General features: G+C 40.4%; 1 protein-coding gene across 2 annotated transcripts in view; it reads right to left on the reverse strand.

Moving 5' to 3' along the window:
• TMCC3 (transmembrane and coiled-coil domain family 3) overlaps positions 1-24,884 on the reverse strand; it is a 148,733-nt gene that overhangs the window by 37,214 nt on the left and 86,635 nt on the right. The window contains exon 1 of one of the 2 annotated variants that reach the window (XM_065850614.2): positions 15,868-16,073. The exons of the other annotated variant lie outside the window; for it this stretch is intronic. Coding sequence (XP_065706686.1) covers positions 15,868-15,945 — 78 coding nt within the window. The 5' untranslated portion in view covers positions 15,946-16,073. Of the gene's footprint in view, positions 1-15,867; positions 16,074-24,884 lie in introns of those variants that run through there. 2 annotated transcript variants of the gene reach the window in all.

The raw sequence follows: 24,884 nt of genomic DNA on the forward strand, positions 1-24,884 counted from the left end.
TTCACACTGGACATTAAATCCCCAAAGAGGATATGTCCTGAGCCAAGAACAATAAAATTCTCTTTTCTTGGGGTAACTTGCAGATGAACAATTACGAGTAACTTCCTAATCTTCACAGCCCTCACCCCTATTCTCTCTACTTCATCCTTTCATAGTGAAGTGGATAAACTACAATTTCTATACAAGTTTTCCCACGGATGGAAAACTGCAGGAACTGGTATCAAATCTAGCTCCCGGAGAAAAAAAAGAAAAATAATTACATTCCATGCATTTCACATGGTGTGATTTTACAATTTTTTTTTTTTTTTTTTTTTAACAAATAAAAAATTGGAAGAAAACATCAGCCAGATTTTCTAAGATAAATACAGTATTCATCCTGCAGATCTGTTTGTGCTCATTTTTCCAAAAGGAAACATTAAATACATAAAATATAGAAAGGGTATAAACAGTTTAAATATTTTATACATGCATATACATACATATGTATAAAATACACAATGGCATATTTTAAGACAACAAAATTACATCTGTGTCCTCTTTGTTCCTCTCCCAGAAAACACAGACAACCTCAAGTCCAAAATCGTTACTACTGAAAACACGTATCTGGCTCAAACTTGTCATTTTAAATTAATGTCTAGCAATTAGGAAACTCTATTTGGCACCTGCAAGAGTAACATCTTGCATACCAAGAACATGGAGTTCTGAGTCCATTTAGGGAAGAAAAAAACAAAGTTATATTGAGAGAGCCCTGTTGCATGAAGAACGCACCTTGCCAGAAAAAGAGCTTTCTAAAGACACCATTATTTGTTGGGAACATGGGGATGGGTTGACATTATTCAGAAGAAGGAGATTAAAAATAGGAGTGTGTTTTCTGGGAAGTTCAAATATCAGAACATTGCAATATTTTCACACTGCCAATTTGTTCACTTCTGAAAAACAGTCATCCTCCCTTTCTAAAATGACAAAGGGCTGAATAAACAATGCAAAGCCTGCTCAGGCAGAAGAAAGCTGAGCATAGCAGGAGCCTAAGGAATACTTCTGAGCATTCATCATTCAAAAAAGCAAGCGCATCAGCTGTGACAATGCTATGGGGTTTGTGTATTTGGAAATGAGCTGTTGCATTGAGGACACTTTGTACCTTTGTTAACATGACTGTCTCCTAAATCTTATTGCTATTGCAAAGATAATGACAGCAGATAGGCTTGTCTACCCCAGGAGGAAAAGGCATTTCAAAGAATGACGCAATTTTATCACAAGTCTCAGAGCACTGAGAACTCAATCTTCTCAGTATGCTAATCACAACACTGGAAGGTACCAGGCACTACCTTTCTAAAATTAAAGCTTCCCCAAATTTAGCAAAGAATAATTACTACAGGAAATAAAGATATTGCTACATGTGTTGGCTAGTAAAATATATGGCAAATTCACTGCCCATTACATGAAAATTTCAAAAACTCAGTTTAAATACAGAACTTCCAAGTCAATTATAACTCCGTAGCATTAGAACACGCTGATATGATGATTCAGCATATTAAAGCACGAAACTGATCAAAATAATCTTGGAATGAGAATTTCTTCCCATTTCCAATTCATTAACACTACTTTAATAACAGTATGTATTTAACAGTCCATCAGCCAGTTGGTCACCAAAAGAGCAACATCATGAGCAACATATTTGGTCCTACATAGAGACACACAGTGGTAAGTTTTAAGTAAGTGTTCAGAGGCAGCTATTGAAACTTTGTCTCACTAAACTATGAGGAGTTCACACCTCTAAAATTAGCAAGCTACACTGGATGTAACCAGAGACAAAAATTTATTTGTAAAAATAGAAATTAAAGAGTCTACTGCAATGTGCAAGGGATATTAATAATGTGAATTTAACTCTATATGACATTTTAAAGATGTCTTCCTAGGCAGTCTACATATTAATTGTAGATCTTTGTTTTCCTATAATCAGACATAAATGTGATTAAAAACAAACAAACCCAAACCAGTATGAAGGTTCTGTTTTACACATAAAATTACTTTCTCCACTTTTAAAGACAGATATTCTAACCCAAGTCCTCAGCTAAGGTTTCAGTTTCCATATTAACAACTTCAGTACAAGTTCACTCAATCAGCACCTCTAACAATTATGTAAGGCTGAACAACCTTTGTATCCTCATTGCTATAGAAAGTGGCAAGAGAAGCTATGTGTCTGCAGGAACAGGGACCAGTGCTGCAACACCCTACATACCATTCATCAGAAGCAAGCAGGCACAAATACTAACTACATGGTTACCCTTGAGGAGTGATGAGCATCACACCCAAAATTCTTTAACTCCAGACAGTGATTTGAGCCACAGCACTGCAGCAAAAATTTCCTCTTTCCCACAGTTCCTTCCTTTCCCCCTTTCTCTTCAAAATGTCCACTCAGGAATAGCAAAACCAATTTCATATTGAAGATTACAGGGCACACTCTGAAAAGAAGACATTGCAGTCTGGGGAATTCCCTGACACATCATCCTGAAGCAGCACTTACAAGGGGAACTAATGCATTCTTACTCTGAGGACTAGAACAGAGGAAATTAGAAGATCTTCACAGAAACTAAAAGTTTAAAAGGAATTAGGACACAGTACCATCTGTATTTGGAAAGCCAGGATTTATGCAAGATAAGTTACATATTTTCTCAGTCAGCCTCTAGTATAGACCTGTTGGAGCCACTGAATACAAATTCTATACATGCTTTAATACAACAGTATTGCTCCAAGACAGTCTTTCCAACTCACACTTCGGCCTTCTTCACCCTTCTACCCCTGCCACTGTGCTACATGGGCTTATTTTTCAGCCACACCTACTTTACAAAATGAACACAGCAGCACTAATACTTGCCATCCTCTAGGCATAGTCTTATATAAACAACATGTAAGAGTGACATTGAAAACTCACCACATAGCACTTCTTGTCAAGATGTAAAGACTGGCTGCATATACTCGAACACTATATGACTTTATGCTTAGTCTTGGAAAACTAGATTGCTGCACCTCAGGGAGGATTAATTTTAATTGGCAGAACCTGCCGAAAAAGTTACGGTAGACCAAGGTCTGATGGACACACGAGGAACAGTAAACTATCTAATATGTCTTATCAGTACACCTTTTGCTGTAACTTAGGCAAGGCCAAGATGAACTCCTTAAACCAATAGAAAAATGAACTGAAAAAAAGTAGTTTACTTCAAAGCCAAAGTAGTACTCTTTACATATAAAGAAGTTTGATCACACTTTCCAATTCCACATCCTAAAAACTCCTATATAAATTTCTGCCTTAGGCTTTACAAAAATCAGGTTCTGAATTTCTGAACCTGGTGATGCCCACCTTGCTGAAAGTAACTTTTTTCGATTTTTTTTTCCCCATCAGCAACACCTATAACAAGACAATTCAAATACTTTACACTGTGGTTATGTGTTCCCAGTTCTAACACTAAAAGCTTGTCTCTCTCTGACTACCTACTGACATGCTAAAAGTTCATAATTGTAATAGTTTTATTAATGAAAACAGGCAAATAGCATCTGCAGAAGGTCTAATCCTGGCACCGCTGAAATTACCACGTGTTGCTGCTGGTTTATCCCAAAGCCGGGCACAACTGATGGGAATGCCCTAAGAGCGGTCTCATAAGCTCAAGTCTCCCACGAGATGACACATGGAACACAGTATCAGCCTAATTCCAATCCCATACACCACTTAAAAAGTGCAAAACACTGCTAAACTTCACCTTATCAGAAGCACATACTGTTATCAGAAGTAATAAGAGCCCTAGAGATTTACAGAAGCAATCTTTTACTTTCTTGCTGTAACAATAAGGCAAACTTCAGATTACCCTCCTTCTTTCCAAGTCACACATCGGTATTTTTTCACCCTTCTTCCTTTATTAGAAAAACAAGCAAACAAACCAACCAACAACAACAAAAGCAACCTGCCCACAATTTAATTCTGGCTTAACTACACAAAATAATTTCTGTACAGCACTTACAGCAGTAACACTCCATGATAATCATAACAGAGCCAAAACAGAGAAAAGAATGGAAAGGTAACATGCTGTACTGCCAAATTTCTGAGCAGAGACCAATGGTTTCCATGCATAATGGCAAAGCTGGCAGAAGACAGAAATGTTAAAAAAAATAATTCCTAAAACAGAACAGTTATGCATAAGTGAAATGAATCTTCAGTAATATTAAGAATGGATTGTGCAAAAGGGAGAGCCAGAAAAGCCTTTTGCTTTTCTGCCTAATCAAAAGAACTTCAAGTCCCACTCCAGAGTAAAGCTGACTTGGCACAAATGCCTAGATATTCAGTACATATATCTATTTCTATAATACATGAAAAGTGGTGAAACTCGCATTTTTTATGCAGTATCTGCAATATCCACTGCCACAAAGCAATACAGACTGGATTTAGTCTCATCCAGTTTCAGATGCCCACCTTCGTGTGATTTAGTTTAAATCTCTAAGCTTCTATCAAATCAAGAGAGATCAGACAGATCACCTACAAGAGCTGTACCCCTCTCAGCTACAGAGGGTGCCCTGCACAACTACTTTAAGAGCAAATGCCCAATTTCAAACACTTAGAATTTGGGAGGAAGAAACCCCTATGGCAGCTAATCTTAAAATCTGCCTGATGCGAAAAGCAGGAACATGCACCCACTGCGCATTTTTGGATTTCAAAAAAAAAAAGTCAAAAGGTTTTGTTTGTTTGAAGTATCCATCCAGATGGCTAATGATTCTGAAATACATATCCTTCACGGTATTTATCCTCTCCCCAGTGTGCACATTTTCAGAGATCAGACTCTCTTCAGAGAAATTAAATGACTCCCATCATTACACAATGGCTGAAAGCTGCCCCAGTAGCCTGAACCCACATCACCAGAGCCTTAGGCTAACACTGTCAACACTGCTCTAGGCTTCATTTCAAAAACATAGGACACCAACCTTCTCTGACATTAAGTGCCACACCACATAATGACACAGAGCACACAAAGATTATTCTAATGGACTCTCTCAAATCCAAACAAGAATAGCTGAAACAAGGGCTGGGCTGTTTCAAAACATCACAAGCGGGTATATCTTCATTGTTAAGAGTACTTCTTCAAAACTGAAAAGTAGTTCACATATATGCTACAATGCTGTGTACATATTAACTAGTAAATGAGAAATCCCACCCAAACTATCCATGAAAAGTGGCAACATAGGTCAAAACATTTTGTGAAAGAACAATTTGTAAGCTACTACACTCAAAGCCCAGCTTCCCAAACCTAAAAGAACATCATAGCTTCTGGCCTCGACAAATCACAAACAAAAGCTTGACACCAAGATTTATGAATGTCACTAGAGATTCCACTTGATCACCTTCCAATCGATCTTTGTCAGTTGATGTCTTACTCGTCCTCCTGAATGCAACTGCAATCCAAGACCTTCCAGTTCCTTGTTAAAAAGGAGAAAAATAGAGTTCCTTGAAGGCAAAAACCAAAATGCACAGTAAAGAAAGGTGCATCTTTTTTCTACATCAAATTTATATTGCAAGACACAGGGATGCCCCTCAGGTAGAAATCCATAGGAAGCCGGTTTTATAAATAGCAGAAATAGAGGATTTGGTCAATAGGATCTCTCTGTGCATGAGAGAGAGAATACCACAGGCATTCACGGTGGAAAAACACAACAGAATGACCTGATTACGGCCTATCTCCTTTACCAGTAAGCATCTAGCTCTTACAGACAGTCATGCTCCTTGGCACTTTCCAAGACAAATTACTTACGACCAAATCCATACAATTTATGGGAACAAAACACACAAAGGCCAAAACAAGGACAGTCTCAGAATTTGTTCATGTGCCTACTGCAAACAGAGGAGAAACTCTCACTGATTGTCTAAGCTCTCACTGTCTTCACTCTCAAGTCTTCCTCAAGTCTCGTTAATAAATGCTTTGACTCCCTCTCTCATTCCGCAGCTTCCCCATGCCTCTGGTACAAAAGCCTGCCAAATTCAGCCCTCTAGCACAGGACAGAAGTAGCATAATTCTCGTACCGACCACAGGCCCTCTTCAGGCACCTCTTTGATGATGCTGTATTTCTGAAGGGCCCAAGTATCACCCATTGACTGAATTCGTGTGGGAGGAAAGGGTTCCACTGTATACATCTTCACAAAAAGCTGAGCAGGACATCAACTTAGGAACATAGCAAACTCACTGTCAACCTTCTGGACCCCTTTTAGGGCAACAGGAGCCTGGCAGTTACTGAATCAGTCTGCTGCCATTTAATACCCGGCTTTAAAAGAGACTCCTAAGAATATCCCCTTAACTCTTCTATTAGGAGCAGGCTGCCATCCTCTTGTTCATCAAAACCGAAATAGTGTAATTTGCTCCACAAAAGGACCAGTTGCGTGCGACAAGATGTAACCAGATTTCTTCCATAAGATATGGGGGAAGGGGGAATGAACAAAGATAACCACTTTTTCTGGACATAGTAGGCAAAGGGGGAAGAAAGAAACCAGAAGCCTGATGATGTGAAGAGACGCTCTGCTGATCTGGTAACAAACATCCGGGACAACCATGACACAGAATTGTGTTATTCCTGCCAAAACCTCTAGTAAAACGAAGATTCCTAACATAGTAAAAGCCACACACCCCCATATTACACACATGCATCAGTAATTGGACTAACACCAAGTACTGAAGCATTCTATTACATTTTCAAGTCATCTGTGTGGAGTTGAGAAAGGAAACAAGAAAATTAACCCTGATCTCTGGTACAAATTGTTAGCCTGATTCTAGACAAATCCACATTTTTCACACTTACTTCAACACATCACAAATTCTTCTTAGTGGTTTAAAAACAAACAAACAAAAATAAAGACTGTTATATAATTCAAGAAGTGCAGTCAAGTTCATTTTACCGGACCAAAGAGGATCGAAAGGCATGAGATACAGGAGGCATCCTCTTCATAACCCCATGTATCAGAAGGTTATTGGTAAATGGTAGAATTGAGGCAGGTATGAGAAGACTGGGTTCCAGCATTTAACAAAGCTTTCCTTCAATGAAACGCCTTAACAAAAAGATATATCACAGGAGCAATCTACACTTCTTGCTTAATGTTTTTACTGTATTAAGTCACTCTCATGTTAACGATATTTTATTACCTTTCCTTCCTTTGCTTTTTTAAATCTGTGCCCCACCCACTACACCAAGAAGCATTTCTGCTATCCTTTCCTAGTTACTATAATTTTCATATTTGAACCCATATTTCTTCTAAACTTCTATAAGATGACAATATTTTATTATAATAAAATAATTATAATATATTGACACTGGTATGATACTATTGACACTGATAATTCAGTACCCACATACAGCACAAATATCAAATCATAGATTCAGAGGCTCCAGACTAGTACATTCAAAATTTAGCGCAGACAGAATCCTGTGTTTCACTTACAGCACCTACAGCATTTAGCCACTTCTCAAAAAAAAAATTTAAAAAAGTGGGAGCGAAGTGACTCCAGTGTGGATAGAACATGTGAAGTCCCACCTCTGTTCTCTCCATTCCTCACTGTTGTCCTGGCCATGACCAAAAGCCACTGAGAGCTGCCCAGTTACACCCACACACTTCCCCTGCCCCTCAGCCCTGGGACAGGGAGCGAGGCAGCTTGGCACTGAGAGGGGTGCAAAATCCGTGAGCATAATACGACCACAGTTGGGGTGAAGGAGCCCCATGCTAAGGATTTGATACAAGATAGCTCTGAGCAGTTGGAGGAAAGCTGGCAGGGTGAAGGTGGCAACCTGCAATGCTGCAGACGGGAGGAGAAGCTGTGAATGCGTGTGTAGTCAAAAGCCTTTTCTAGCCCTCCTTAACTAAAACAATTCCTCACATTTGATCTAAGCGACTCTCACACAACAAAATATGTTCATTTAGTTTTTCTAATACCAAATGTCTCTTCGAGAATAGTACTGGGTTTGATCCTACTTGGTTGCGGAGCTTCCACTTTTCCTTGCAGCTGTCTGCAGTGTTCAACCAAAGCTGCTTGTCTACAGTAATCCAAAACACAGTCAATGGCCACTGGAGTCCAACAGCCACCTCCTGTATGGCTTAAATTTATCTCCTAGAAAGTGAAGGTGAAGCAGTGAATCCTCAGAAGCCCTTTGCACACTTACAATACAGTATGCTACTAAGATGTACTGCCCTCAATTAAAAAAACCTGAACAGTCAGTTCTAATTGGTCTGTCAGTTTGGTCTTTGGGCATCACTCACCTGTACAGACATGTGGGTATAAAGCTGCACGTTTTCTGCATATTTATATAATTTTACATTTGAACAATGAGACTAGCTTAATTGTAATTTCTGTATTACATGTACTGGAATAACTTGGAATAAAAGGAAGAGTGAAAGCTGTAAAACCAGAGAAACTTGCTACGTCAGCTTACCCTAACCAGGTTTCTCTTCCTGTCACAGTAATTCTTGTAGTGTAGCACTGAAAGCTCACTTAGATTATTAGTTTTTAAATCTAAGTGAATGTCTATAGCCCCAAAGCATTGACCCCTGTCGTTTCCTGTAAGCTGTGTCACTTGCTGGTTTGGTGGTGGGAGGCAACATCAGGTTTTTCTTAATGGAGGACTGACTTACACTTCCACGAGCTCTGTGCAAGGCTTTGTCTCACCTTATAAATCAACACCTCCTGTACATACAAACAGACCTCAGAGCATTGCAGTCTTCTCTATCTTTAAAACACCAACTTCCACCACAATGCTTCATCAACCGAAAAGCCTTGTTTTAAACACAGGATTAGCAAGTCAATAGGAAAAAAAAAAAAAATCTTATTTAATACCTAAAAAGCCAATTACTAGTATCTTCTAAATGTAAATGGCCTTTTTGAAAGCCACAGTCCTATTAACTTTAACCCCCCCCCCAAAAACAAACAAACAAAATCAGATCACATAGATAATCAGTGTTTAAATTTTGCAATCCTTAAATATACACACAAACACACACACACACACACTGGCTGCTCTTTTTGTCACAACCTTTGCCAAGAAATGAAACAGGTTTTCAAAGATTTTTAGGCAAACCCACTACAAAAGCATTTATTTACAAAACAAAAACAAAGATGAAAACTCACCTACAGCATCCTGGTTTAAGCTGGATGAGACTATAACACAAACTGGAAGTAGCATCTACCATTCTGTAAAGAACACTGAGAATTTTCCGTAAGACTGTTCTAATTCATCTTGGATTGATTCTGCAGGCCACTGATATCAATCAAAATACTCCAATGGATTCAGGACAACTTGGATCACATTTTTATTTTAATTCAATAGCAAAGTGTTAATTCTTTGCACCCCCATGTAAGTTTTTCATACAGAGCTACTGAAACAAAACTTTACAAAGGAAGGTAAATGTTACCAAACTGTACACAAAGAGGTAAACCAAAGAAAAGGCGTCTACTATACTAATGGTTAACTGAGAAATATTCAGAATTGAGGCCAAATATTTTATAGTAAAGGTGGTCCATTTACATCAGAGTCTCAGTGTGCAATACAGAGGTAACCAAGAAAATACTAATAGCAGTAGTTTCCATAACTTCTGTCTTCTGGAATTTTATCCAGTTGCAACACCTAAATAGAACAATAATGAAGTCAAGCAGCTACTAATATTACTATGCTTTTCTGGAATTTTTTGGAAAACAAAAGGCCTTATTTCAGCTTTCTACAGGAACAGTATCACAACTCACAATTTGTAGATATTCTTTATGCCTCACCCAGTACAGACATCACTGCACTCTCATCCTTGTCCCTAAATTAAAGCATAGATTATGTAAAATGATACAAAAAAACTGCCTTGAAGGAGTTTTCACTTGCTCGGCATCTCAGAAAGATTAGCTGCACAACCACAAGCCATCCCAGTTGCATACCAAGTCCCATATGTCAAGGCTTCAGAACATCATGTTTATTTTCAGCTTTGCATATTAATCCTCCACTCCTACTGCGGACTAAGGCAAGAGCAGAAAGCTTGCAATAGCCAAGATATTATATCTGCAACTCTCATTAGTAGTAGTAAATGCTCTTTAGCAAAGTTTCTCTATCTGAATACATAAATGAAAAGCAAGAATTATGTTCCACCATTCCCCAACACTACATAGAATCTAGTCTCCCACACAGGTCTTTCCTAAAACCACACTCACTGCAGGGGCGAAGATGAAAGCTGCACATTTGCTAATGGTGTCAAAACAACTAAAACTGAACAACAGGCAGTGGCAATCTTTCTAGCCTCAACAATGTCAGACATCAAATCCAGCCAAAACCTTAAAGGCTTACCTATGGAGATGATGACAATAAGCAAGCTAGGGATTCAGAGCTGTTGGCATCCCTCTACATCACCACTGGCAACCTGACAGAAGGACAATTACATGTCCTTCAAAAAGAAAGCAAACCAGAAGGTTGGTGATTTTCACTGAGTGACCACTTTTTAAAAACATACCTAATGTTTCAAAAGGTGTTAAGAGATGCCCCATTCCTGCAAGCAATACCATTCGCTGCAATAAGGATGAATCAAAAGCATAGCTAAGTAAAGAAAACACTGTATCATCTTCAGAGACATTAATTCTCCAGGTATGAAAATATGAAAGTTCTAAGTATAAAACTTCCAAACCTAATAATCAGCTTAAACCCTGAAAAGAACATGCATCCCCACTTCTACTTACTGTTTAAAACTGTCTTCTTGGGTTGGAAGGGAAAAGATGGATTGGGTGAAAATACAACCTTTATGGCTTATAATTCTACCAAAGAGGTTGACCTTGCAGGATCAGGGGAGCACAGCACTACTATGCTAAGACGTACAGCAACAATTTCCCCCTTTATTTCATTTGACAACAACAACTTACGCCTAACACTGACATTTAGCTTTCAGATGTATTTAATCCCCAAACCTCAAAGTATATTAACAAAAGATACCAGCCTCGTAAACTTCCAAACATTCATTTCCGGTACTGGGAAAAAAAGTTACAAGTTTTCCAAACAGTTCTGCCATGACAAAATAATCAAAAGTTGATTACTATTTCACATGAACAAACCAGGCTTTTCTTCAGTTGTAACCAGTTAATCAGTCTTTTTAGGTTCACATGACAATTGTGGCTTCCCTCTCTTACTCCCAATACTCCTGCATCACACAGCCTACTCTTTGACAGGTTTCACACATTTCTAGATACACCATGGATTTAAAACCAATGCCTGGAGGTCTTAACAATATTCAGTCTCATCAAATTATCTTCATCTCTTGTCAAAACATGAGGGAACTGTGGGAAAAGCGTGCATAAGTTCTTCGAGCACAAAATATCTGGAGGTTTGGTTACAAGTCACAAAAGCCCAGAATAAGCATTTCTTCTATGGTGACATTTGCATTTAAAGGGATGCCAAGAGATTAAATTTCCCTTTCTCCCTAAAGAGTGGGTAGGATGTTAGGTTTTTTTTGTTTTGAGTGAGGTTTTGTTTGGTTTGTTTTGGGGTTGTTTCAGTTGTTGGGTTTGGTTTGTTTGTTTTAATCCTTCTAGGTCCCTTTATGTTATTTCCTCTAAACACAGCAAAGATTTTAAGAAATAAAGGGAATCCAAGGACAGATGATGAAAGTGATTAAAGGCTTAGAAAGACTTCCATATGAGGAGAGATTATTAAAAAGACTGCCTCGATTATAGACAAGATGAATGGGAGGGATCATAAGAGAGAAGAGTTTCCAGAGAATGATTTTTCATTACTAGAAACCAAGTGGATTTCTGGATTCTCTTTTTAGTGTAAGTTTGTGTGTGTGTGAGATAACGCAAGAACCAGTTCATCCACAAAACACTGATTCTACTGCTATTCTTGCAAACTAAGGCTGAAAGCACAATAAGATTGAAATTCAGATTCTCTAATCATTAATAAATCAACCACATCTGCTCCAGGTAAGTTTCGTTTGTAAATAAAGGAAGAATTCTTACCATTTCAAATATAAGTCTACCACTAATAAGGGAAAGTTCTGAATAGGCTCCAGTGTGCAAGAAATTACATAATTAGGATTCCTGCATCTGGTACTTGTTAAAAGATATCACTGCACAGATTTCTGACAGGATTCAGTAAAGGAACTCACATGTTTCACTTATACTAGGAAAGGATTTTTCTCCTACAAATCCATCCATATGAATTTATAATTCCAATGAGATGTGGAGGATTGTTGTACTGTAAGGGGTAAGAGATCAAGAGTAAAGAGCAATTCCCTGATCATCATCAGAAAAAAAAAAGTGTAGATAGGTTTCTGAGGTCTAAATAGGACAACCTGGTGAGCATTCAGAGATTACTACTTTAATAAAGCCTTGAAAGGTAGTCCTGACATAATGCTCTAGAAGCAGAAGTCAACACAGTGAGGCAGAAGTTAGCATAGCCAAGCTAGTCTGAACATCAGGAATGTTACTATTTCAGTTGCACAGACTTCTGCATGGACTTACTGCCTAAGAAGCACAGTGTAGCCAGAAGCTGAGCACCTCTAGTCCCCCACACTACTCACTGAAAAAAAAAGTCCCTTAAGAAATCACCATGACACTATTAAGCTATCCTGCAAGCTGCATATTACAGCAAGAACAGTACTTGGTGCATGACAGCTTAATATGCAACCCTTGTTCCCAAATCTTGTCTTACTTTATGTCTCAGATCCTGATTTTGAAAGATTTGGATTAGTTTTTGAAGCATTGCAGAACTGACTAGCAGCGGATGTGAAGCACAGTGAAGCTGCAACAAGTGGCTTTAGGAAAGGCAAAGTGAAACATTTTGCACAGTTCATTGTCCACATTGATTCCATCTGTGGCACCCGAGCAAGATACAGTAATCCAGATTATTCCAACCAAATACCATTAACAAGGAGAGGTAGAGAAGTCCCCTGGAAGGGTACCCTTCTTAAAGCCAGTGGTGGATGATTTATCAGAACCAAGATAACCACACGGCTGTAAATCCATACCCACCAAATAATACCAAAACTGTAAAGCACTGATACCATTACATTATGAGCTATAGCAGTTTTATGGCTCACTCTGTGCTGTCATGCACAGCATGGCTTGGCTCTCCTGTGACTCGTCCAAGTAAGAGAACAGGAATCCTGCCTCTCCCTCAAAATACTTGGCCTCCTTAGATAGCAATAACTCCCCCCATGTTAAGAACAACTCTGCTGTTTTTCATTAAAGTGTTTTATCTCTTTCAGGCCCTGGGAACTTCACACAAAATGTGACATATGTTTCATTGGAGAGTTGTTAGCAGAGCTCAGGATATTTTATGCTTCAAAAGGCCTCAAATAAGGTATTGAAGAGACCTGCTGCCTTCCTTGAAGGAGTTCTTTAGCTGCAGCAGGAATTTTAAAATCCTTTTCCCCTCAGATTCTACCATTTACAAACTCATAAGGCTATATTCACAGTAAGTTGTTCCAGCACTTCTGCAAATTGAATTGGGTGATGCTTTCCTATCATATATGCAGCTGCAATTTTGGAACAGTCGTCTTGCCTGTCCATAGAGAAGGCTTCACTTTCTTGTCAGGAAAGTCCTTAGATGAATGTGAAAGACACAGGCAGTAACCTATAGGATAGAGAAGTCTTTCAAAACCCGCCCACCCAAAAACTGGACTCTCTAGCCTACATTATACAGGCTACGAGATCCAACAACTACTTTGACACATTTAATAAAGCCTGGGAGAAAGAGGTATCTCACCCTACTTACTATACATTGTCCCTATCCTGCTGACAAAACCAACTCCAAGACTCCCTTCACACAAACAAGTCCCTCCGGTTTGTTCAGGTTTTCTGAGTGCCTTTCCATCAGCTCTGTATTGCTGTGTTCATGCTCTGCGTAGCTTTCCTCCATGAATGTTTGGGAATGGCAGCTTTAATTCCAGCTATTTTGACGCTTTCTATTCAGTCTCTAAAAGAAAAACAGCATCCTGCTTTCTCACCTCTTTCCTATATAAGTTACTGCTCCTCCAAGTGCCTGACCATTTCCATACCCTTGGTTAAAGCAGTGAGAGGAATGTTGAAGTTATCCAGGCAATTTACCCAGGAAAAAATCCTGTTTGTCTGGAATAAGCACAAATGGATTTAATGCTAGCTCTTGCCATCGTCTGGAATATACAGCCTGCTGCTACTACCTCTAGCAATTATATTACAAGTTCCGCGATATCTGACACACAGCTTATAAAGCCCAAACCCTGGAGCAATATAACTACATACAACTCTACAAACTTGTTACAGAGATATATTTCCAGTTCTTATGGTCAAAGAAAGGGCAGGCTGATCCTGATGTAAAGAAACCCAAAATCAGACAGAAGCACAATGTTTTTATAAAAATTTCTTAAGGATGAGATTTTTTTTAACTTTTTCAACACACACGTACAATACACAATATTGCATGTTAGCCCTGATACTTCATGCTTTCAAGCAGATCATCTAGACTACAGAGTGGAGGCTTCAGGTTTAACTCTCAAACATACCAAAAATCATCCTTGAAGGTATGCAACTTCCTTCCACGGCCGCCGTAGGCTATGGAGCACATTATTCTTACAGCAAGAACAATGAAGAAACACTACTTAGTTCAACTTGCGAAGAGAAAACCCGAAGTAAATACATACAATTTTTAACTGGCTTACGACGAGTATGTGCACCCAGCTTACACTGTGAAGAGCACTGCAGACTCCAGTAGTAAAGGTTGAGTGTACAGGGTTACCTATTCTTAAAACATTTCATTATGCAGCAACAATCTGAAGCACACCATCTCTTTTCCAGCACTGCCAATTAATGAGCTGGAAGGATGGAAAGAACAGCTAAGGTACAGCACAGGGCAAAAAAAAAAGGCAAACCCAATCAAAACAAGAACTCTTCCCCCAAAAACATTTTCCTTAACAAATAGCTAATCCCTACACTTCAAACTGTAGAGCTCACTTATTGACATGCAGGATCTCAGTACAGAAAACAGAACTCCTGCTGACATCCCAAGTCAGCCAGAGCAACCACCATTTTTTCATGTCTTTCTGCAATGCACAGGAAGAAAGAGTCATTTGTTATACACCTGTTTGAGCTAAGCATTTCAGTAAGATTTTGAAATCTGTGCACAAACTGGAGAGCCTTCATCAGTGTGACATTCACCACAAAGGCTACTAAAAATATATGAAAGGATCATAAGCATTACCTATACATGGCTATTGTATATTGTATGAACAAATCATCAAAACAGTAAGGTAAAGAAAGACAAACTTGTCAGCAGACTATAAGAAAAACTATCCGATAAAGCCACACATCATGAATATGCAGTATATTCTTACTTGATTCCCAGCACACACAGATACACCTTTTCTGTCCATCTTCATCCCTGCCACAGCCCTCTTGGAAGCAACTTCAGGAAGGGAACTATAATCAGTCTCTGTTGCTAAATGCAATCACCTGATGATCCGCAGTTTATTAAACAGAAACGAGACCAAAACCAGGTACCCACCGGTGTGATCCAGACACTGAGTCACTTCATTAAATCCTCAGCACTGTTAACTTTGGTGAGTAAGTTACTACTCTCACCTTCAACTAGTTTCTATGGGGGAAGATCGGTTTCTGTCAACAACCAGTTTAATTCCATTTTCTTATACCAAAGCGTACTTAGAGTAGGAATATGAAAAAAAAAAAAAAAAAAGACAGCTAAAAAAACTTCCCTTTACAGCGACAATGTACAAAACACAGGGACCTCTTGGGGAACAAGCTGTAGGTTGGCGGCTGCCCCTCAGAGCCCGGCGGCCCCCCAACCCTCACCCCCGGACCGAGGCCGCCTCGACAGCCCTGCCCGCGCCCTCACCCGCGTCTTGCGGCGCCGGTGCCGCTCCGGGTCTGAGTAGGTCCTGTCCACGGCCAGCGCCGTGTCGCTGCCCGGCATGCTGCCCTTCTTCCCGTTCCTCCTCCCCAGCGGTACCCGCCACACGCAGGTAGAGACTCCAGCCGACCGGCCGCCCAAGCGCCAGCCCAGCGGCCGCGGCACTGAGGGGGCTCGGGGCGGTCGCAGCGGTGCGGGAGGACCGGGCACGCCCGGGGGCGTGTACAGCGCCGGCAGCCGCTCCTCAGAGACACTCCCGCCTTAACCCCTCCGCGCCACGGCTCCTGCCCCAAGGGCGGAGGCGGTGTCGGCCGCCGGTCGCAGCGCTCAGCGGTCCGGTCGTGAGGGGGTCGGGGTTGTGGTGTTTCCCCCTCTCTTGGAAACAGGGAGGACGCCTGAGGGGAGGAGAGAGTGGGGGTGACCTACGGGCAGAAGGAGTGGGCCATAACTGACACCACATCTGGAATATTGTGTCCAGTTCTGGGCCCCTCAGTTCAAGGACAGGGAACTGCTGGAGAGAGTCCAGCGCAGGGCAACAAAGATGATGAAGGGAGTGGAGCATCTCCCTTATGAGGAAAGGCTGAGGGAGCTGGGTCTCTTTAGCTTGGAGAAGAGGAGACTGAGGGGTGACCTCATTAATGTTTATAAATATGTAAAGAGTGAGTGTCACGAGGATGCAGCCAGGGTCTTCTCGGTGACAATGGTAGGACAAAGGGCAATGGGCTCAAACTGGAACACAAGAGGTTCCACTTAAATTCGAGAAGAAACTTCTTCTCAGTGAGAGAACTGGAACAGGCTGCCCAGGGAGATTGTGGAGTCTCCTCTGGAGACATTCAAAACCCGCCTGGACGCCTTCCTGTGTAACCTCATCTAGGTGTTCCTGCTCTGGCAGGGGGATTGGACTGGATGATCTTTTGAAATCCCTTCCAATCCCTAAGATTCTGTGATAAATCGCTTTTTTATTTACAAAAAATTTGAAGGCCAGAGCTTCCGAGGGGGTCAAGGATGCTCTCCCAGAGGTATGGCTGGGTGTGTGACAGTCCCATTTCTCCTGCAGACAAGCACTGGTTTTGTTCAGGCTTCTCACTAAAGCTTCAGCTCTTGGAAGGAGTTGCCATCAATCAACTACCTTGACTTCTGTTAAATCTAGACCCTGTGGCTACAGCAAAACCTCACAGAACATTGCGCATCCTAAATGCTCAGAAATCCGAAGTGGAAAGGAAGGAAGAAACCATAAGTATTAACTATGTTGTTGTTTTGTGGCCAACTCACTTGTCAGGCTTTGGCTGTTTGTGGTAGCATAATGCACCCTGGATGCAGATGAGTGCTGCTGCTGGAAAGCCTGTGATATGTAGAGTTTTCCACAATAAACATGCTACAAAAATTCTGTCAAACCAACTAAACAATCAGGGTCTGCATTTTTCAAAGAGGTCAGTGGAGCATGACAACCAATTCAGTCCCCATTTTTGCGTATTACACAAACAAAATACATCCTTCAGTGTCCTAGCACAGGGGAGCTTCAGCCATACTTGTGAACACCCAAGAGAAACAAAACATGCTTTTTGCGACATATGTATGCCAATGTACTTAAATTCCTAAGAGCTGAGCAGAGCTCCTGACTAATTTTTGCTTTCATCTTCAGAACTGCTATGCTGAGGAATGCATTTAAATCAGTAACACTTGACACATTTTAAACTACTGGAAAGTGTAAGTAGAGTATTGTTTTTATAATCACTCACTAAGTTGTACAGGAGATGTACTTTTCTATTTTCTGGAATGAGTAGTTGCGTTATCACTTCTACCTTTTTACACAAAGTAAATCTGGAGTTCCTTCAGACTGATTCCCTTGCAACAGCAGTGGGACTTCACCTTTTAGGGACAGTTATTAGGATGCTCATGCACCAGTCACACTGCTTTTCTTCTCTCGTTGGAGACAGCAACAGTCTCAAGGCATGTGCATATATATACATACATAAACAAAGACAACTAACTACCCTAGAAAGGGCTTGCAGCTTTTAAAAATATTTCCCCAGCACCATTTACATTTTTAATTGGAATTTTTTGTTCTGAGATACCACTACTATCAGAGGTTAATTATCTGACACAAGGCCTTCCTTGGTGTTTTCACATAATGAGGTCTTCAAAAATGAAAGACCTGAAATTCTTAAGTAAAAATAAATCCTAGACCTCACCTTCTTGGCAGGTGTTTCTTCTTTGAGTTTTTACAAAGTTATCCCAAATTAAGTAGTGAGTGGGTTTACTAAGGAAGTGTTATTTGCCCAATGCAGTATTCAAAATAACCAAACTAACACAGGATACCTGCACACAGGTGATGACTTGCCATCCTTCCTGTACTTCTTATACAGCTGAATGAGATAAAGGGGGAAGGCTGCTGGGAAAAAGGTTGAAAATGGGAATTGGATTTTTTCAGTCCTTCAGCTCAGACATGAAACTTAATTCACAACTCAAAATGTGCCAGAGGGTGGGGAACTCTGGAGGTGAAGGTCAATAAGAAATTAAGTAGGCAAATGTTGTGGGTTTGGAATTTTCACTGAAGTCATAATTGCACATTTCTAAAGGGGACCGTGCAGTTTCCAGCATCTAGGATGAAACATCCTTATTTCCTCAGAAACTTTCGGGAGTTTTTTAAGCTTTGCCAAATGTAGCTGATCAAAGCATAGAGAAGGTAAATAGTGGGAAAAGGGGCACATAAAAGGCTTCAGCTGCTTGGCTCTTCAGTAATACAAGGCTTACTATAAATCACAGTTTATTCAAAAGTTTAAGACTTTTATTTAAATAATCTCAGCTTTATTTAAATAATACCAGCAGACTAGCTAAAAAATGATCAAACTTCTCTTCCTGGCCTGTAGCAGGAGCAGATGGACTTTTCTCCTGTGCCATGTTTGCAGAATACATTTCATTTTGTTCGGCTGAGCAAAGACAACTCCCCCTCCTCTCACACACACAACTGGTTTGTACAGCTCCCCTTCCTCACTCCAAAGCAAGAGGCATGACTCCTCGAACATGGCAGAGCTCTGCACAGCACAGTACTTCTGACAGCCTCACCAGATACTTCTCTCACTGCTATTTTTCAAAAGCCCACGGAGTTTGAATAAATGCTCTTCCCACACACTGCATCTACCCTACTCTCAACTGAACCTTCAACCCACTAAAGCAAATCCTTTCAGTTATTGTCAGGAGCATGAGGCCGGACTCACAGTGACACAGACAGAGGTGGCAGCCCATAGATGAATTCCCTCATCCTTTGTTTTTCTCACAAAGTACTTTTTAAATTAAATTCTATGATTTAAATTAATGATGAGTGTTAAATCATCCCAGCCATCATGTCAATTTTAAAGTTCAAATACCTCAAAATCCCTCACTGACTGCCCAGCTGTCCTTAAAAGCCAGAGAGTACTTTCATCTTTTTCCAGCGCTTTCCCTCACTCCAGCATACTGGCATGACCCTCAGTGCTTAATGATTGGTATTTACATTTTGCCTGCCTTTTTAAAGTGACCTTTCAAAAAATAATGCCAATTAGCAACGGAAGGTCCGGTTAGACTTAAGATCACTGTAAAAGGGCATACACCACTGTATTCATCATACAGAGGGACTGACATTAATACTGGGTTTGCCTGCATTTCCCTGTTTTAGCAATGTCAAATCTCTGGAGGGGCAGCAGAGGCACCTCTTTGACCAAAACAGCCCTGTCAGGCAAAGATTTCTACTAACAACTCCCGTCTCACTCTTCTCTGCGAAAGCTGCATCTATGCCATCCATGTCCTGCTGCATGACCCTGCACAGCAGACACAGCAGTCCCACCTGTGAGCCATGAATTATCTATATGGACTTATGTATAGGCCATGGAGGGAGAAGAAGCGGCAGTGGCAACAGCGGGATTACTTAGCAAAACCCAACTCTCACACAATGTAATCCCACAGATGGAGCCGTGCATGCACACTGGGAAGTATCACAAGAAAGGAAACCTTCATGGAGATGGGAAGCATGGAAATCCCATCATTAGGAGGCTCTCTTGAGGTTTGGTTCTCTTCTTTTTCCAGATTTATCAGGAATCTGGATCTTGACAATTTATTTCTTTGGACTTCCACTGCCACATTTGTAAAAGGAGCAGCACAGCATATCTTTCTTTTGCGGAGAACTTTGAGCTCTCCAGAATTAAAAATGTTGTTTGAATGTTGTGTTCTGTTGTTGCTGGGAGCAATTAAACGTGTCAGGTGTATATTGGCAAAGCTACAATCAGGCAGAAGGCAAAGGTCCCTTTTTCCACAATGGCAACATCTGTACTCCAAACAGGATACTGGGGCTTCTTATGAGAGACTTTTTAACATGCCCTCCAAAGCATTTTTCCAAAAGCTTGTAGCAGCCAGCCTCCAGGGAAAAGGCTTACGTGATGACAGACTGTCAGTGCCATTTCTAAATCTGACGGCAAATGGGACAGTGCCGAGTGACGTCGGTCTTGCAGTTATCCATGAGCACACTGTCACAGTGCTCAGTTTATCTGCCAAAGCATGAGCCTTTCACGCCCACAGGAAAGGAGATACTCCGCTTGTCTGTACCCAGCATAAGCTACCATGGGATCACACTGAGACTTACTGCTTGAATTGTCAAGCTGTGATGTTCATTCAGAAGATGCCGATAAACATTCAGATATCAAAGTAAAATTTTAAATCAACTCCTCTCCTCCCCTGTTTTCTCCTCATTAAAAAATGTTTTATGCACTTCCAGGATATTATAGCCATGGACACTCTGTGAGTACCCACTTCCTATACGGGAAAAAGATTCCAAAGCTAATACTGTTATCGTGCATTAGTGAGATGCATTGATAGGGGGTGAAGGATAGAGAAGCAAGTAAAAAATTCCAGTTGAGGGTAACAGAAGTTCTCCCTCTTGGGAGAACCTACTATCCCGCGCCCCTTGCTGTGTGATGAGAGGCAATTTCAAGCCCTTTCCTCATTCTCGTACAGTCTAGGTAATTTCTGCTATATAATTCCTCGTTGCTGCTGCTGAGTGACAGCAATAGTGCAAAGAGTACCTACAGGATGGTGGCAGTGTTTTGCATTTCAAACGCTGGGAATAAGAGCCACCTCTTCAGCAGACTTGAATGACAGCTCTTCTGTGTACCCAAGAACTTCCTTGGAGCACAGCTATTTACATTAAAGGTGACCTGTGTTGCAGAGGCAAGCATAGAATTATCCCTTGGGCGATGTGAACTGCTGCTGCTCATCAGATTTAAAATGTTTGTCTGCCTCATAGTATGTGATGCGGGACCCTTCTGGGAATAACCGTATCCTGTCTGTCACAAATCGGCCACTGTGATAGTGCCATGAGCTATGCTGGACCAACAGCTGCAGCCTGTTGGCACAAAAATTTGTACCCCTTTCCAAAACACAAATGTGAACTTGCATCCAAACCGTTCAGACTGCAGCCAGAAGATAGACAGCCTGAATCTCCTATTACTGCATATCCTGATGGTTACATCAGTGAGACCTTTTATACCAAATTAAAACAAACAAGCCACAACCTCAAACTATAGACAGCCCTCAAGCACAAGAATTGCTCTCAGGATGTGCCACCTGTACCTGCTGTTCAGAGAAGCGCACACAGCCCCCCTGAAGTGGCAGGGAGCTGGGTAGCTGACACCTGAGCTCCCAAAGGCTCTGTAAGTAAATACATCACCGCTTTCACCCTACTGCCTTATGGCCATAGCTTAACAGACATCTCCGAGAGCGTGTGGCTGATGGTTGCACAAAGAGATTGTGCTGGATAGGAACCTGTCAATTTTATTTGTCTACGCATTGCACGGCTGTAGCTCTGTGTAAGTTACTTCATGCTAAATGCGTGACATAATTATTTCCATATCAAGAGACAATGTCAAGCGCAGGATTAGGACTTCTTTGACAGTCAACCAGAAAACAGAGATGGGTTATGAAAGGAGAGCAAAATGAATGATTATACAAGCAGGCCTGCACATCTTCCTGGTGAGCATTGTTACAGCACAGCCCTTTGGGGTTCACTACAGTGACTCTCCATCTACGGAGATTCAAGTTGCAGGGGACCACCTACAACTCATCTAACTGTGGTTCTGCTAAATCTAATTCAATGGAATATGAAAGCTCTCCTTTAAAACTACATGAACAGGGAACTGCATTCAGTCAGTTATCAGATGGGTTAACAAGGGATTAATAAAAGCCATTAGATAAATACGGTTAAGAGCTCATTTGAGATAAGCGTAATAAAAACAGAAAGCTCCTTCCAGTTTACTTCTCAATCTGTCAGACCTAAACATAAAACATTCAGCTCTGATTTGGGTGACAGGGTCTTGAAACATTGACATCAACTAAGCAGAAAAGCCCAAATGCCACTATGTTTAATTAGCATAAATTTTCTAAGTGCCTGATTTTCACAACCAATATTTTAAAAACCACAGCGTAGCAAAGACATTTGCATTAGGCTAAATAAATGTGTATCAGCTATCATTTACAAGTATGCAGCAACACACTCCCTTCACTCATCTCAACACAGTAATTTATCAAGGAGCTGGTTCTGGCTTATTACTATCTATTGCTATATAATTCTACACCATAGTTTTCACTGAATGAAGTATTCACCATATATGCTTTTCTTGGTTGTACTGCTAATAGCTATTACATTCATTTTACTTTCATTTTATAATGCTTTTTATGGATAAAATCCAGGTCCACTGATTAAAGTTTTACAAATTGCTTCAATATGCAAGACCTTTATCACATATTTCTGCATATTCCACAGCAAATTCACTCACTAGTAATGTCCCAAAGATTGGTGCAGAGCTTCGTAACTTCCTACATGTAAGTAAGCATTTTTAACAACATCAAACTGTATGCATATGTTCCTGGATCAGAACTATATGACTACTGGAATCATCATTTAGATTGGAACTTAGATTGAGTGAGTTTAGACATGTGATTAATTGACCATGGAGGCAAGTGGTAAGATACAATATGATTCCTACTTTCAACTGTCCTGGTGCTATCAGATGCTTCAGAATAGTCTCTGAGAGAATACAGATTTTAAGCAGAAAAAAATAAGCCTGAATTTTTAACATACACTCATCCTTTTGGGCCTTTAAAAATCGTAAATTCATCAGCTATTATTAATTAGGAAATTTTGGGATCAATTTTTGAAAGATTGAAGTCTTCTGCTTTGTTCTCATACAACCACCAAATGAATGAGATCTAGAGTACCATTTGCTTATCCCTGGGACATGAGTTTTAGCAGGAATGTATAAGAAGCAGCTTATTTTGCACTGTTTTTGGAAACTGTAGCAACACAAGTTAGACGCCTAGCATTTCAGGGGAGTTTTCCCCTGAACTCCCATTATGGAAAATATTACAGTATGAGGTCACTAGAAAATGGAATACTTTTGCCAATAAAAATTCCTATTCTGCTATATAGGAATATCATTTTCTGGAACAAAATTAATAACTTGTTTCCCCATTATTATTGTAACTGAGCTTTTCTTACTGAAGTTGTATCTGTGCAGGGTGGGATTTCTTTGTCTTTACTTTCTTAACCAATACAGCTATGTCGATAAAGAATGTATAAGTACTCAAGGTGGAGAACCTGAGTGTCCACAGGGGCTGGATGGCACAAGCGGAAGACACCTTGCAGCAACCAGACAGCTCTGTGGCTGGAAGAAAGTGAAACCCCTCGTCCTTCCAGCACCCACCATGTACGAAGCGTCAGCCATACCCATCCCCAGCTAACCTCAAGTGGCACTGAAAGATTAAAGATTAAGCCCTCTTTCTTCTTGCCTCAAAAAAACCCCCAATTTTGGCAGCAAGGTTTAGGTTGGTTTGATCTGGAAAGCTGGCAGGTAATTGCCTCAGCTCAAGCTACGAGCAGCTCCCGACTTCTCTTCTGTAACCACCCCAGGCAAACAATTTTACAGATATCAGACATATTTTTCAAGCCCAGTATAAAGGCATGACATTATCAACAAGAATCTCACAGGCACACGCTTACAAATCTAAACAGAGGAAAAAAACTGTAATCATTATAGGCTAACTAGTGAAACTATTTTTTACCATGTTTCCTTAATTGTATTTGTGTCTGTGTGTGTATCTCTCACACATACACAGCTTTATAAACAATTTTATTGAAATTATTATAAGGGGAGAAACTGAATGTTCCAGCTTTCCTATTCTGCTAAAAAAAGATTCATTATTAAATGTAGGTTTTGAAGCACTTGTAATCATGAGTCTCAGCAGAAAGCACTGCAGCAATATATACTCTAATAGCAACATGTTATCATAAGCATATGTCATATATCATAAGCATGTATCATATATCGTAAGTATATATCATAAATAATTAGGAGTTCTAGCAACCAGGCATATAAAAGTAACGACAAAGTAACACAGCTCAGGAGAAGATGTGTTATACAAATCAAAATAAATCCTTCAGAAACAAGTGGTATTGCAGAGGTGTAGGACATGAAGGGAGAGCACCTGCCTTGCAACTCACTCTGGCACTCACCAAGTCCAATGATTTTCAGCATCTCAAACACACGGGTCTGGTACAATTACAAAACAACAGAGCATATTCTTCATTAACACTCACCAAAACCTTGCATTTCTTTAAGTTGAAAGGTTGCCTTTTTTCCTAAAGGATACAATTCTCACATATTTTATCTTTTTAAAACAACATATCACAAACCTTCCACTGTTTGAAAACTTAACAGGAAAAACCTCTTATGAGAAGGGTTTTTTTAATTTCCATTTTCGTTTTACTTATTTTTCATTTCTGCCACAAGTTTTCACTAACACCACCTACCATTTTCCAGCAGTTCTGTTTTGCGCTGCCGAAACTCTGGGCATGGTTTGAGGATTTGCTTAAGCTGACAGGGAGAGTTCTGCCTTGGCTGCTGAGCAAAGCCGTGCTGGTCACATACCTGGAGCTGTGCTGTAACTGTGCAGAGAGTAATAGCAAGCAGCTGCAG

This window comes from Patagioenas fasciata, chromosome 1 (assembly GCF_037038585.1).
Source record: "Patagioenas fasciata isolate bPatFas1 chromosome 1, bPatFas1.hap1, whole genome shotgun sequence".
In the NCBI taxonomy this organism is placed as follows: Eukaryota; Metazoa; Chordata; class Aves; order Columbiformes; family Columbidae; genus Patagioenas; species Patagioenas fasciata.